At 38.2% G+C, this 15,434-nt stretch overlaps 1 protein-coding gene across 4 annotated transcripts in view; it reads left to right on the forward strand.

Moving 5' to 3' along the window:
• Positions 1 to 14,010, forward strand: part of LOC139986181 (protein FAM135A) — a 48,060-nt gene extending 34,050 nt beyond the window's left edge. The window contains exons 7-17 of one of the 4 annotated variants that reach the window (XM_072001305.1): positions 576 to 657; positions 768 to 962; positions 1,290 to 1,430; positions 1,665 to 1,905; positions 2,188 to 2,853; positions 4,224 to 5,182; positions 5,262 to 6,070; positions 7,267 to 7,579; positions 8,110 to 8,359; positions 8,587 to 8,814; positions 10,283 to 14,010. In XM_072001305.1, coding sequence (XP_071857406.1) covers positions 576 to 657; positions 768 to 962; positions 1,290 to 1,430; positions 1,665 to 1,905; positions 2,188 to 2,853; positions 4,224 to 5,182; positions 5,262 to 6,070; positions 7,267 to 7,579; positions 8,110 to 8,359; positions 8,587 to 8,814; positions 10,283 to 10,488 — 4,090 coding nt within the window. In that variant the 3' untranslated portion in view covers positions 10,489 to 14,010. The remainder of the gene's footprint in view (positions 1 to 575; positions 658 to 767; positions 963 to 1,289; positions 1,431 to 1,664; positions 1,906 to 2,187; positions 2,854 to 4,223; positions 5,183 to 5,261; positions 6,071 to 7,266; positions 7,580 to 8,109; positions 8,360 to 8,586; positions 8,815 to 10,282) is intronic. The other 3 variants (XM_072001307.1, XM_072001306.1, XM_072001308.1) reach the window with 3 other exon arrangements.
• The last annotated feature ends 1,424 nt before the right edge of the window (positions 14,011 to 15,434 follow it).

Below are 15,434 nucleotides of genomic sequence, written 5' to 3' on the forward strand. Positions count from 1 at the left end.
ATCAAAGGGGCATTATTTCTGAATTAATTAATTCTTTGAGTACAGAATCCTTTTTAATGGCTGTGGGAAAAATATTCTTACCAATTATTCGAACACACATGTTCCCAGTATTATTATAGTGGAAACATTTTTTTTAGATTTTTATGAAAAAGCACATTTATCGTTTAATTAGTTAATAATTTATAATCGAAGATTAATAGTTAAATCAAAGGCTATGAAATATTAAATATCCTATTATGACTATTAATAAAATTATTTATTATACGCAGAATAGTAGTAGAAGAATAATAAAATAATAACAAAATAGTGATAGGATAATATCGAACTATCGTAATTTTAAGTTTCAAAATTTCATATCAAATTCCAAGTATCCAAATTGTGAGAACAATGAGAATCCACACAGTGAAAAATTAAATGACCAAAAGCTAAATAACCAATTTACAAATTTAAATCGTGTCCGACCCCCTAATCGTTTCGATCAAAAAATTCTATTCCATTCGTAGTGACAATGAGAGTTCGATTGTGTTTTAATTTAACATCGCGACAGGGTAATTAACCGAGTAATATGCTTGCAGCGCGCCGCGTGGAGGGAAACCGTGGCTACAATTTAAACAGACTGCAGCAAACGGGGACAACAATGCTCAGTTAGGAAATATCGTGAGTTCATGCACGAGTTTCATTAAAATTTTTAATTGATAGTTTAGCTGCTACAGAAAGAAAGAAAGATCAAAAGAATGCTTGCAACAAGATATTCGTAACTATTGCAGGAAACAACAACGAGGTGCGTTGGTTCAGCCACGAGGATACAACACGCAAAATTAGTTCAACAGGAAGTAATCAGGTTACTTTTGGCCGCGAGGGAATCTTTGCTCAACGACTTAGCTGATTTAGCGCGTCTACTACCTTCTTGCCAGCAAAGAGCGCTCGAGCTTGCTCAGAACACGCACAAAGAAATTACCAAGGTCGGTACCGCTTCTCAGGATTTCTTACAAAATTCTTTGTTCTAGGCGTGTAAATTATTACAAGTCGCTTTTGACAAAATTCGACTTCTATTTATGGAACATAGAGTTAGTCAGCGAAATTATTTCTATTACTTGCTACAATTGAATTGCGGATCTTTGCGCTTTATATATTTATGAATACAACTAAGATAGTAGGTAGATAACAATTTTGATATTATCAGGTAATATAAATATTCGAACTTGAAGACACCAAATTGACTTACACATGTAATATTTTTCTTTTTGTTTCTTGTGACTTCTCTGTGGAAGATAGTGGTTGTGCTGTAGTTACAGATGATGGACACGGAGGAGACTGATGTCGCTCAACTATGCGCACAAAATATCGTTCTCTGGCAACATTTTCTGGAAGCGTTCTCCGGACGCGAGGCTGTTCATCAGCATCTTGCGAGGATCCATCATCAGCTGAGGGTAAAACGCTCGTTTTATTGTCTTAACATTTTCCATAGCTTCTAGGTGTCCTCTTTTAGATTAATTACTTTATTTCAAAGACACGAGACAGATACACCATAGAATTACGACGTACGAATTTGTGGCCTTTTACGATCCAACGATACTAATTAAGAATTAAACGAAACTCCGTTTCAAATATTCCAAGAAAGTACCACTTTATTTAAATTAACATCTTTGTTCGCAAATTCATAGGTGAAACGTTTTGCGGAAGGTTTCTTCGTGCTAGAAAACCCTAGGACATCCGCATGGGGCTGTTACGATGCGAACTACCAGTCGTATCAGGCGGTGAGCGAAGCGGCAAGAAGATCGCGATATCTGTCCTCGTTGCCTCCGCTCCCAGTGCACTGTCCGGAATTGGACGGAGATCTTCACTCTCTGCCTTTGATCTTCGAGGATCAGTACGTGGATATGAAGCAGAGGCACAGAAACAGCGGCAAGTATCACTTTGATGAAAAGAATGAACGCGATATAGCTTCATGTCACGAGTGATCAATCTTTTTGTACGATGATTAGAACACAGGATCAAAACTTTGTTCTCGTTAACCAAGCATTTTTAATAATTTAATTGCAACCAACAACCGTTGTATATGTATATCACCAAGATATTCTCTATTCATACAAATATTATCAAGCGATTAACAAAATAGGGATTGCTATCCCTAAAACATCCCCTAACTTTTTCAAAAATTAATCAAACAGCAAATGCTCGTTGCAGTTCCCGGCATCGACGACTGCAGTTGCGGCATAGCAGCAATCCTAGAGTCGCGATCCATGGGAATCTGGTCACCAAGGAGCGAAGGCGCGGCTCAGGATATCGGTTCGGTCCAAGGTCGTCTGATGCTCACTCCATCCACGCTCCCTGCCAGGCACAGCAAATCCTTGGACCAACTAGGTCCAGACATCGCTCCAGTTCAACCAAGGACATCGCCAAAGACGCTTCCTCGATCCGTGTCAACGCAGCTGTTTCCAAGACAGAGAGGCGGGGCGCGAAACGTTACTCCACCAGCGACAGTTCCTTCGAGAGGAAGGCAAAGGTCGACAGCGCCGTCCAGTAGCACGCTTTTCCCTCCTTCGGGGCAGCAAGCCTGCTCCGCTCCAAACCCATCCCTAGGATCGACACCCGTGATCCCGTTGCCTCGCGCCAAGTCTACGCAAATGTTGGTGTTGCCCAGACAACAGAATGATCCTCAGAACACCTCGATAACGTCGCTCCTCGCGGCTATGTTTCCTGAATTACCGCCAGGAGGACAGTTACCTGGGTACAGACCGTCGAACAAGTCCTGCGAACAAACTCTTACGGTACCCACCTGTCTGGCAACGATGGACCATGCTCAGATGACAGATTGTTGGAGCGAGAATAAGGCTCCTAATATTAATGAAGGTAGGAAGATGAGGAGGTGGAGGAGGATTATTTGATTCTTTGAGAGTAAAGTTTATGAAGAAGAGAGTGTATGAAAGATTGATCGACATAGGTCGGTTTGAAATTGCACTTATATCTGGCTGTATTAATTTCTTTTTTCTGATATCTTCTGTTAACATTTCTGAGCGATTAAGTGTAATGCTAGCAGAAGAGTAACTGTCAAACAAAAACATCAAATCTTTATGATTCTCATATAAATATTCATATAGGTCATCTTGAATAATTCCATTGAGATTTATCTATTTAATTTTTAATATTCCAATCAATATTAATGTCATCCTATACATTCGATATGCTTCTAGATAATATATCATATAATTTATGGTTATCATATTATAATGTATGCTATAAGATTATATCAAATGAAACTTTAAACCATTTTACGTAACATGTTTATTCCACTGTCTACCAAGAAGCTCATGAGTTAATACATTATCTTTCATTACACACAATATAAAAATCCAAGTAATTATTATTGAAATGATATTCGAATATTAACATTCACGTGTTTGTATTTATAATAGACGATACGAGTACATATCTTTTTATCGAAAACATTGAAATGCGAGTGATTTGGTATGGGTTTTTGAAGCATACTTATTTTATAGAATTGATGATAAAATATTCTTGATTCGGTGGAATAATTCTGTATAATATTACGGAGTAACTACTTCGTAATGAATCTGCTCGTTCGCTAGTAGTTGTACATTCTGTACAACTCTCCATATTCCCTACATTGTCCCCGGAACACTCCCTTTGAACTTACGGAAAAAACACTCGCTCTGAACTCTCATTCGCTATACGCGGTTCACCCTTAAGAGAACTCACCCCTACGTGTGTACACGTACACAACCGTACACTCATACTCATCGCACAACTTTTACGTAGCGTGCATTTTTGAAATTTTTATTTTTCACGGCTCATACTCCGCTTAACAGCTCTTTCTTCTTTGCATTACTCACTCAATAAAGTTTATGACACCCTTTAGAAAACACCTCTATGTTAATATTCTACGTTCTTTAGTACCTGCAATCAACAAGGTTTTCCTCTTTCAGAGTATTTATATAATTTATATTATAGAAAATATATTATGTATTTAGGAAATATTAAAATATTACATTTATGTTATTTACACTATCTATGTTATTATAAAACTAACTTACAAAACTTTCTAACAATCCACCAAATCCTAGTACATCCAATCATAAGTACTTATTTGCCTTTATCTATTTCAGTAATAGTTAAAACGTTATTAACTGCTTATTGAATTTTTATCCGTTTTAATTTTACTAAGAGTTAAATTGATCAAGTCGTTAACTATTGCTCTACAGATTACCATTCTCTGGATACAAGAAGAATTCGGCTGGAGCCACGCAGTCACCGATTACAAACGCGTCACCCACTGTCGACCGCCAACGACCAAAACAACTTTCTACCAACAAAAGCGAGCGTCAATGGCGACACGTTTCTCCCAGAACAACAGCCGCTTCACACAGCCACGTTGGACAGAGTGACCTATCGAGGAAATTCCCGTAAACAAACGCATCAAACAGGTGGCAAATACAGTCAAACGAATGGTCTAGAGTCTCGCAGGTATCACACAATTGGTAAAACTGGGTCCGGGTTAAGTCAGCGAAATCGAGAGGTTCAGGATTCAATGAATGGCGGAGGGTTGCCCAGCAGTCATTCGATGATGGCTGATCCTTTGTATAAAAGATCCAATTACGCGTCGACAACTACAGACTCCTTCTTCTATCGAACAAATGGCACCAGTGGGAGAACACGTGGAGAACCAGAGAGACCAAGGAGACCAAAAAGCACAGAAAGATTAGTAGATGACGTTGATCGTAACGAGTATTGTGATTTTCGAAGAGAAAGACCAAGAAGAAGAGAGGAGAGGTCTGCCGTCAAGAGCCCTCGTAATGGTGTCGCGCCCTGTTACGGAGAAGCAGAGAAACATAGGAGGCCACATAGCGAAGATAAGATGCAAGAATTAACTAACGAGATGTTTTATAAGGTGATGACAGCTATGTCTGAACCGAAGAAGGAACAACGTGTAGAGAAAAGGAAGGACAGGCATGGAAGAAGACCGCATTCCGCGCCTGTTCTGGATATTGACCATCCGGTCGAGGAGAATAGGAAATGTAGTCATAGGAATAGGAAACCAGCACCTCCACCTCCAGCTTATCAGGATCCTGCGGTGGCTCCGCTGCCAAAGTACAGGCCTCCACCTCCGGTAACCACGACGAGCGTCCTGGGGGTGGAGAATAATAATAAAATTATCCTGAAGGTAGTATCTCTTACGGTCTTCTTTAATAATTCTCTACATAAAATCTTCATATGTGAAAATTCTTTCTCCATAATTGCAGGTAGAGCCCATCAAGTCTCCCATGGAGGCGCCAGCAACGAATGGAACAACGCCATCCGACACCTCCAGCGCTGTCCCAGCGCCAAGCGTGAAAAGACTGAGATGTGCGAGTGTGCCAGTGGCGCAGAACAAAGTTGTGGTACCACGAAGCGCGGTGTCGTTACCTTGCATGCCCATACGCGACAGCAAGGACAGCCTTAGCAACAATCTTCCCGTCATTCCGAATCCTCTCAGCCCGCCGTCCAGCAGACCGAGTAGCCCAACGATGAGCTCCAGTTCCAGCAACCTTACGTCCGAGTGTTCCGGATGGGTCAGCAGCGGGGACACGTCTAGCTCCGAGCAGCGTCGAAACGCAAAGCTATCGAGCGAACAGCTTCGTCAAAAATTGTCAAAAATCGTACCAAGAAAAGAAAGACCCGCTCCAACGAAAGAAAGCGTAGAAGAGCATTCGTACGAAGAAGTACGACTCCCGCCTCCAAAAATGTTCCAGGACGAACCACCGCCTCCAGAGGAATTTCGTGATCCGCCTGCTATCATCGATAATCCTTTGTATCACGTTTACGAGACGGTGAAACCGGTTAGAAGTCCTAAACAGACGAAGACTGCGCCGTGTAGTCCTCAGAAGAACAGAGATAGGGAGAGGGAGAGGGAGAGAGATAGAGATCTTCCATATGGAGCTAGAGATATTTGTTTAGATTGTTATCAAGAGGGCAAGGAACTGTTACAGTCGATTCAGGATGATTCGATTAATTTTAAAAAATGCAAGGAAGCGTTCAAGAGGCAGATGAGCTTCTCAGGGAAGATTTACAGGTGCGTTGACGATTATACAGGGTTTCTTGTGAGATTTGATTTTGCTGGTTTGGTGGGGTCGAAGCTTTTCGTTTGATAATAAGGTTGTTGGCTAACTATTAAGTACAATGGATGAACGATAGTTTGATATCATTCATGCATCGTGTTGTTAAATTAACGACAGCTCTAAAGATGATTAATTGTTCCTGTTATTTATGACGATTTGTTTAACTGTACCGTATTGATCAGATGAAACACGAAATGCAATATGCGTGTGATAAAATAATTTTGAAAGTTTGGAGTAAAGTGTTTGTTAGAATAGCCTTCTAACGCTTTACCAGATTATAATTCATTTAGCTGCAGGACATTTAGTGGCGTACATTAAATATTTTTACTTCAACACCGATTAGTTGTATAGTTTAGCTACCAAGTCCTTTGGCCTTCACATAGTCCCTTCGTTATAACACGTATAATTTCACAGCGAAAATTATGATTTTCTGTATTTGGTTGTTCGAAAAGTTCGTAATATTTAGGGGAAATTTACAACTAATATATTTCTACAAAATGAATATTTTATTTAACTTTTAAGTTTCCTAGTGATCGGAATAAGCGACCATTAAATATTTCAGTTAAAACGATACTTTTGCCTTGCGTTTGAGAAAAGCGATATTTTACTCAATAGACAAGATTTTAAAAACGTCTTTTTTAACGTTCTAAAACAATAGACGTCTTACCATTTAATTTGGAAATTTTAAATGATATCTGGTAGCAGATGTTTGAAAGATATTACAAGTTTTGGTTTAAACACGTTCCATTAAATAATTATTTTTTTACAATTCACCAGTGTTTCCTCTTTACGTGTTGCAGTTGATATCTAATTTTCATCAAACTTGATATCTTATTGATTACCAGAAATTCATAGTAAACCATCTTCTCTGAATCTCATAACAAACAGCGTCCACCTGATCTCATCTTAACAATCTCGCAACAAAATATTTCCAACTATTAAAAACGCTACGAACTTTCCAAACAACTGAATAACTCTAAGCTAAACTTTAATATCGTGCAATTATTTTCGCCTATTTTTCTTTTCCGCCTTTGTTCGCAAGCATCCGTGCCATTTTCTATCTGCCTTTTTGAGTTCGGCGATGGCTTTCTTCTGTCACTTTGTGTTTTTTCGTAGTTAAGTTTCTCTTTGTCTACCTTATCCCCTCTAGAGAACACAAGGAAGCGCAGTTGCGTTTCCATAAACGTGCCCATTCCTTTGGATACGGTGACTTCCTGACCCCGTCGTCGGTAAAACCTCTAAGATCGAATGTGCCTCTTAGTGATTATCCGACCCTGGCCTCGACCATGCCGTACTTCCACATCAGCAACGAGTACCGGCTGTTCTCGCCGGAAGGAGCTCATCTGATTATCTGCGTGCACGGTCTCGATGGCAACCCTGCTGATCTTCGTTTGGTCAAGACGTACTTGGAACTGAGTCTTCCCGGGGCGCATCTAGATTTTTTAATGTCTGAGAGAAATCAAGTGAGATTTGTTTTATTATATTTTATTAGAAGGGCAGAATTTTTCTCAGCTTGATTTGTATAAATAATAGAAGTATTTATTTATTATGAATGTTGTTTTTTAATTTATTAGATTGCAAGATATATTTCCTAGTGATTCGGTTTGGAAATTAGCTTTGCATGTTATGTTTTTGTGAATACGAGGAGATCGGTCTTTTGTATTTCTTCTTCATCAAACAAACATCAATTAACTTTGTTTTTCATGGCTCAACTAATTCTTGTATAACGTCGATGACAGTCGAAATAACTTAACTGTAACTTTGGAAATTACTATCTGTAAATTTAAGAATGAAAAATATTATAAAATATTTGAGATACATATACATTCGTGTGAGATTGAGTTCGAAGTAGAATCGCCATAGATTTGATATCTCAAAGCGAGTCTGAATTAGAACCAAAAATGGCTAGAAGCAAGAGTAAAAAAGATTGCCTATTCGAAGGAAGTAACGAACGTATGTTAATAAATTGCATATTTTTATGTTGTATGAAAAGGGTGACACATTTTCGGATTTCGATACAATGACGGATCGACTGGTAGCCGAGATCCTGCATCACATCGAAACGTCGGGTCTGAACCCGACGAAAGTCAGCTTTATTGGACATTCTTTAGGGACCATCATCATAAGAAGCGCTCTGACGCGGCCTCAATTACGGCCGCTTCTGCCACGTTTACACACCTTTCTCAGCCTAAGCGGTCCGCACTTAGGTACACTGTATAACACCAGTGGATTAGTTAACGCAGGTAATGTCAGAAAATAATTCGTCTCTTCTGGTCGTTAAAGACAAAATTTTAGCGATTTTGTAAACATTTCTAATAATCTCAAAATATAAATTCCAAGACATAAAAAGTTCGTAGCAATTCTAAACTAGATAATTGTAAAAATGAAAGAGCTTCTTTATTTTAAAATCGTAAGTTCTTAGACGTTAAGACCTGAAACTGTTATTTCCAAAATAAAACTATGTCCTCAGGTATGTGGTTCATGCAGAAGCTGAAGAAGTCCGTCTCGTTGCTGCAACTGGCTATGAAAGATGCGCCGAATGTTAGACGGTCGTTTATGTTCCGCCTCAGTCAGAAGAGCAATCTCGAGAAATTCAAACACGTGCTGCTGTGCGGCAGCGCGCAGGATCGATACGTGCCGCTTCACTCTGCTCGTATAGAACTCTGCAAAGCCGCCGTACGAGATTCGACCGATCAAGGTAATCGAACTCCATTTATTTTTTCATTTATCTCTGGTAATACGACTTTATCGAACGAGCAATCTTGGGAATAAGAGACTTCCATCAGGAGATCCTAAAAGGCTATCTTTTTTTTTTACCAAAGAGTTCCACTTTCTTACGAAAGAAACGAGCTTATTGGCTTCATGCCGAGAAACTACATATTACCATTTTAGTGTTCCAAATTTGACATTCTCTATGCTATAATGGAACGTGATTTGTTACTTTTAAGAACAGTAAGAGTAGGACTTCATAACAGTTTTATAATAAAATACTTGAAAAATGAAGATAGCGATTGCTTGACTGATAGAAGAACGAGTGGATGAATTTGCAATAGAAAAGTATATTGAAATAAGTATACGTATAAGTATTAGTGCATGCTCATCCAGATCCTCACTGTCACAGTATTACAATACAATAGAAGAAGCTATGAGAGAAGCTATAGAGAGCACGTTCATATATTTATGGCAAAGGACATTACAATGGAACGTGATTTGTTACTTTTAAGAACAGTAAGAGTAGGACTTCACAACAGTTTTATAATAAAATACTTGGAAAATAAAGATAGCGATTGCTGAGGTTGAGTGATAGAAGAACGAGTGGATGAATTTTTAATAGAAACATATATTGAAATAAGTATACGTATAAGTATCAGTGTATGCTGATCCAGATCCTCACTGTCACAGTGTTACAATACAATAGAAGAAGCTATGATAGAGAGCACTTTCATATATTTATGGCAAAGGACATTACAATGGAACATGATTTGTTACTTTTAAGAACAGTAAGAGTAGGACTTCGCAACAGTTTTATAATAAAATACTTGGAAAATAAAGATAGCGATTGCTGAGGTTGACTGATAGAAGAACGAGTGGATGAATTTGTAATAGAAAAGTATGTTGAACTAAGTATACGTATAAGTATTAGTGTATGCTGATCCAGATCCTCACTGTCACGGTGTTACAATACAATAGAAGAAGCTATAATAGAGAGCACGTTCATATATTTATGGCAAAGGACATTACCAAAAAGTTGATCTTGTAGCTGTAGCTGAAGGCTATAAGAAACAGCAATAGAAATCTACTTATAGCTCTTTTGTTTCTAGACCTTGTAACTGAAAACAAAATTTATATTCAAAGGTACAATAATATTGACCTCTCCTTATTTCGAATTTTTTGTTTCACTAAATTCTATTCTCTTCGTAACAGCGGTCTCCGGGTTACGGATATAAAAAAGTGAAGATGTAGAGTTTTTCTTGAAGTAATTACTTCAACAACGATAAGCGTACAATTTATACTGAATGTCAACTGGGGTTCTAATACTTATATACTAGGTGTATATAATTTGATGGAATAATAACAGAATATTATGTTGAGTAGGAGACCCTAATCGTGAAATGTCAGATGCGTCGTAATTGAATAAAATAAATTAAAACAACGTGATCTTGCAGGTGCAGCATATCGTGAGATGGTGCACAACATCCTGTACCCGGTGATGTCCTCGTCAGGAGTAAGTCTAGTGAGGTACGACGTGCACCACGCGTTACCTGCGACGGCAAACGCTCTGATTGGCCGAGCCGCGCACATCGCCGTCCTCGATTCCGAGCTTTTCATCGAGAAGTTCCTGCTGGTGGCTGGTCTGAAATACTTCAGATAAGGAACGGACTGCCTAGCGACTTAAATGAGGAACCATTAAAGGAACAAGATTAAAAAAATGAAGAGAAACTAGTCTAATACTAGCGAATTAATTAGCAGCAGGGAGAGATGAACATAAAAAAAAAAAAAAAAAGAAAAAAGAAGAATAAAGTCGAGAGCGGATTCTCGTAACTCTCCGTGTCGTCTTCGATCGCATTAGGAATAATTAGCGCGTCCTGCTCGATAATTGCCCCGCTTCTAAACTAAAATACCTTCGCCTCTTTTTTCAACGCTTGCTCCGTTTCTCTTCTTCCAAACGATGGAAAATCGGTCGTTCGATCGATCAGAAGCGGGGCAATTCCAACGTTTTTACACACAAGTGGCCACATCGTTCGGACATGTTTTAATATAAGAACGTCGTCGATCAGTTTCTCTCGTTAGGTTCCTAAGTGTCATTCCATCGTGGCGCCATTCGAAGCGCGTCCCTCGCCCTCCATTTCGACGATTCATCGAGCCATCGAACGATTGTAACGTATTGTAACGAATGGACCTATGCCTGCGCGAAGAATGGGCCTACGTGAATGCTTGTTTCCGCAGCTGGCTCTTCTCTCAATGGAAGAAAATCACGAAACGAGTAGTTTCGTAGCTTCAGATTGGTTTAGGGTGGTTTCATGGTCAATGGTGTTGGATGTGTTCGCTGTTATCTGAGACGAGTACGCGGGAGCATTTAGGGAAAATAGAGAGTGAAACGTAGGATGATAGGGTGGGAATTTCATGGAAAATTATGTAGAAATGGCGGAGTTCTTATTATTGACGTGCTACGTTACGCGTGTACTTTTACTCCTCTGTAAGCAAACCGAATTATCAACGATTCCGAATGTCTTGAATAATTTAATTTCTATCAGGAGATCTTTTAAGAGAGCAGAGATGCAAAATCGTTTAGTGACGCCTACTAAAAGGAATACTGAGAATACAGTAATTTTCAACAATGGATTCGATGAGAGTTTCGATTAATAATAACAAAAATTTATGTGCCAATAATCTTCTCACTTACTTCTCATCTGACAAGGACCGTAGAATTTTCTCAGATTTGTCGAAGATCTGTAATCATAAAGAAATTAGACTTGAAAATAATCTCGTATGTAAGTTCTATGGATGAACATGTTTGCCTATGGAGGATTAATGATAACTCGCAAGATCAAATCTTCTGACAATGAAATGGAATACTGATAGAAAATAATTTATACAGGATATAGTAAATGGAATATTTGGTCAGTGATTTAACTTGAATTAAATGGGAATTGATGTACAATATCTTAATAGAAACTGGAATTGAAACTTCCTTTTTATGATGATGATTGTGATATATACATGAATACTGCTATAATAATGGTGCTCTGCTTCTTATCTATATCGTTGTTAGTCTGTATTCCATTAATTTATCCATCGAGATAGTATCCCTCTATTAACACTTCTGTAACAAGCATTCCATTTTATTAATTCAGAGCTAAGACAATTTTTCAAGTTTCATTTGCTTCTACGCATACACATACATATGTATACGTGTCTATTCGGAATATCTTTCTTGAAAACAACGCAATAATATTTCTCTATAGAAATGTCAATAATTCAACGTATATTACGGTAAGTTAAATCACTGGTTACGAGTCATTGATTAATGATGACGAACGTTTACGTAAGATTACACAAACTACGCCAAACCATCCTAAAGCAATTGAAAACCAATTTAAATATCGAGTTTTCGGCCTATCGCAAAACCCGATGCTGTCGAGTAATTCCCAGGGTAGAAAAGAGGAATAAAAAATCGAGACACGAATAAAGGATCGTTCGAACGATCCTCATCGACATCTATCATCGTCATCGACATCGATATCGCGTCATAGATACCAACCGGAAAATCCGTTTTAACGTCACTGCGAAAAACAAAAAGCAAGAAAGGAATCTCTCGTTAACGAAATAATTAAACGAGAAAGAACAAAATCGTGAACTCGCCTTTTTCCCCGCTTCTTTTTAAGACTCGAGAGAACACAGCGACGCATCGCATGACGGGTTTCACCGTGGCTCCTTTTAACGTAGCCTGGTGTCGAAAAACCAAAAAGAAAAAAAATGGAAAAATCTAAAAGAAACGCAAAAAAATATACGATGTATATTATAGAAAAAGAAAAAAACAAATTAAGACAATGCAAGGACACATTGTCTAGACGCTAGGAAAGTTACGAAACGCATGTCAATTGTTACTCTCAGATAAGTGTGAGTGCGTGCGGTGTGCGGAGGATGGATGAGACGCGTAAAGTATGAAAGCAAGAGAGAAAGAGAGCGTGAGAGTATCTTAATTTAAAAAAAAAAAAAGAAACAAAAACGAAACACAGAAAATAAAATACTAAGAAAATGGCAAACATTGCGGGAAGAGATAAGAAAAGAAGAAGGTGTAGGGATACAAGGTACGACGAGGGATCTCGAAATGATCGTTACGTCGAAGAAACTTACAGATGCAAGATTTCAAATGTTTTTTACGTTCGAATGGTGATAGTGAAACGATGATAGTGAAACGACGATAGTGAAAATTAACGGACAGAAGCAAGACGAGCAAGAGGAATAGTAGAGGAATAAAAACACGAGGAGAACGAGACAAGTGACTAAACATTTTCAGGTATATGAAATCCCTCCAATACTAGATCTCAATTGCTCAGAACAATCTAAGTAAAAATGTTATACATTTAATCGTAAAATCGAAGCAACGAAGACGCGCGGCTATGTCGCGTCTCTTAATTGCTAATCGTGAATCGTCATCGAAAGAATGGAAGAGAGAGAGAGAGAGAGAGAGAGAGAGATACGCGTGTAATTTTGACGTTTTCCAAGATAGAAGAAAAGGGAGGAGGTCATGAGTCGACGAGATACGCCGCGCTACGCCGATACGATTATGGCAATTTGATTTTTCCACGCGACTGGATGAAAGTCATTTCGTGGATTATAGTGGAAGCATTTAATCTGTTGCTCGTTTTTACGAAGTGCGGTTAAATACTTCGATTAATGTGTTTGTCGATAATTGAGTTTATTTATTTTTGTGAGAATTGTCATTGAGGATAATGTTTTTCATTGATTATATTTTTTTTTAATTTTAAGCCTTTATTTATACCAAGTAACGCGATTATTAACGTATTTGTTAAATATAAATCTAATAATTCGTCTACAATTTACATCGATTATATATATATATATATATATCCATTACACACCTTATAAGTATTTGAATCAGTTAATAATTTTAATCAAAATTCAAATAAATTCCAGCGTACAATTAATATCTGGACACGTTGAAAACAATTTACAGAGCATTATTTGTAAACAATTTTTACATGATTTTCTATGCATGTAGTAAAGGAAAATTGCAATGTCGTACGGCGATTCTTCTTGTAATATCGTTAAGTGTAAACCCACTGCGCCCAATATAAACGTTTACCCATGAAATTGTCGTGTAAGCCGTTTACATCGTAAAGAAAATAAAAAAAAAAAGAAAGAAAAATGTTGCGCGTACTCGTGAAAAATTACTCGTGTAACGTTGTACACGCGATGTGTCGCTATACGGTTCATCGGAATTCTAGAACGAGTACTGCTTCTTCAGGACCACAGTATCTTCGTATTCGTCTTCGTTCGTCCGAGTCTCACACTCGTAACAACTGTCAAGCACAAAAGAGTTTTTAGAATTTTTCCTGTCCATCTATAAGGTCACATCGTTTTCGTTCATTTTTCTTTTACGCGTTACGCTCTGTCGTTACTTACGATCGTCGGATTATCGAACGCGCGTTAGAAGCGAAGAGAAAGCATTTGCATTTGAAAAGTCAGAGAATTTTTTTTAATTTAAAACGATGTTCCATTTGATATGAAAATATAGAATTGAATTTTACTACTCTGGATAATACGTATTTGTCTTATCTTTATAACGTGTTCATGCGATTATTAAATTATTAACCAACATAGTTAGTTTTCTAAATGACAAATATACAATCGAACGTGGAAAGGAACCAATTGATTTGTTATAAGGCAATTTTTCTCTCTTCGCTTCTTCTCCGCTCGCGCGTCCCCCATTGATTTCTCAGCCGTTGTTCGTCGCACACTCGCACCTATGTCCTTTTTCTAATCTCTTTGTAATACCTCGAACGTGTCATCGCGCGAACGATCGTTCTTCGACGCGATCTCGTTCTTGCGTCCTTGCAACGCATCTTTTCGGCGTCGTGTTTTCCATATATCGTGCCACTTCGAATTTGTTCTTCGATCGAAGAAATTCTTCGAGTTTACGCGAGAAGAGAATAAAGAGGCGGTGCCACCTGAAGAACGATGAAACACGCGTTCTACTACCCCGTTTGTCGATCGATAGAAAGAGCGAATGGTCGCGAACTGAGCACAAAGCGGTAGAAAAATTCGACGAAGCTAAATAGTGCGAAGAGTTCGAATGCGATTCTGGTCGAAGGAATTTTCAGTGCTGTCCTATTGTTTGCTCAATCGTACGTCGTTGTGTCTAATTGTACGTTTAATGCGCGTTCTAGTTAATCGCCAATCCATTTTGTACTCTTAACCCACACCCCCGTAATGTTAAGTTTTTACCGATTTTACCGTTTCTACCGTAATTTCTTGGCTCGGCCATCGTAAAGATTAATGAAATGGGATGATGTTCGAAGATCATGGGAACTCGGATATGCCTGTTACTAATACAATTCTTAGCTGCCATTATATTCGAGCCATTTTCATACTGGAAGTATCTGGATCTTTCTTTTTATATCAATACGTTTTCGAAGATTTAAATCTCAAAAAGATAATTAAGTTTTAATTAAGAAGTAGAATAAGGAACAAGTATATTACTTTGGTAAACGTCTTAAAAGAATATTCAGGCATATCTATGTTATTTGACGAACATAATGGAAGAACAAAGTGAAAATTCATTTTTCTTGA

Source organism: Bombus fervidus, chromosome 4 (genome assembly GCF_041682495.2).
Source record: "Bombus fervidus isolate BK054 chromosome 4, iyBomFerv1, whole genome shotgun sequence".
In the NCBI taxonomy this organism is placed as follows: domain Eukaryota; kingdom Metazoa; phylum Arthropoda; class Insecta; order Hymenoptera; family Apidae; genus Bombus; species Bombus fervidus.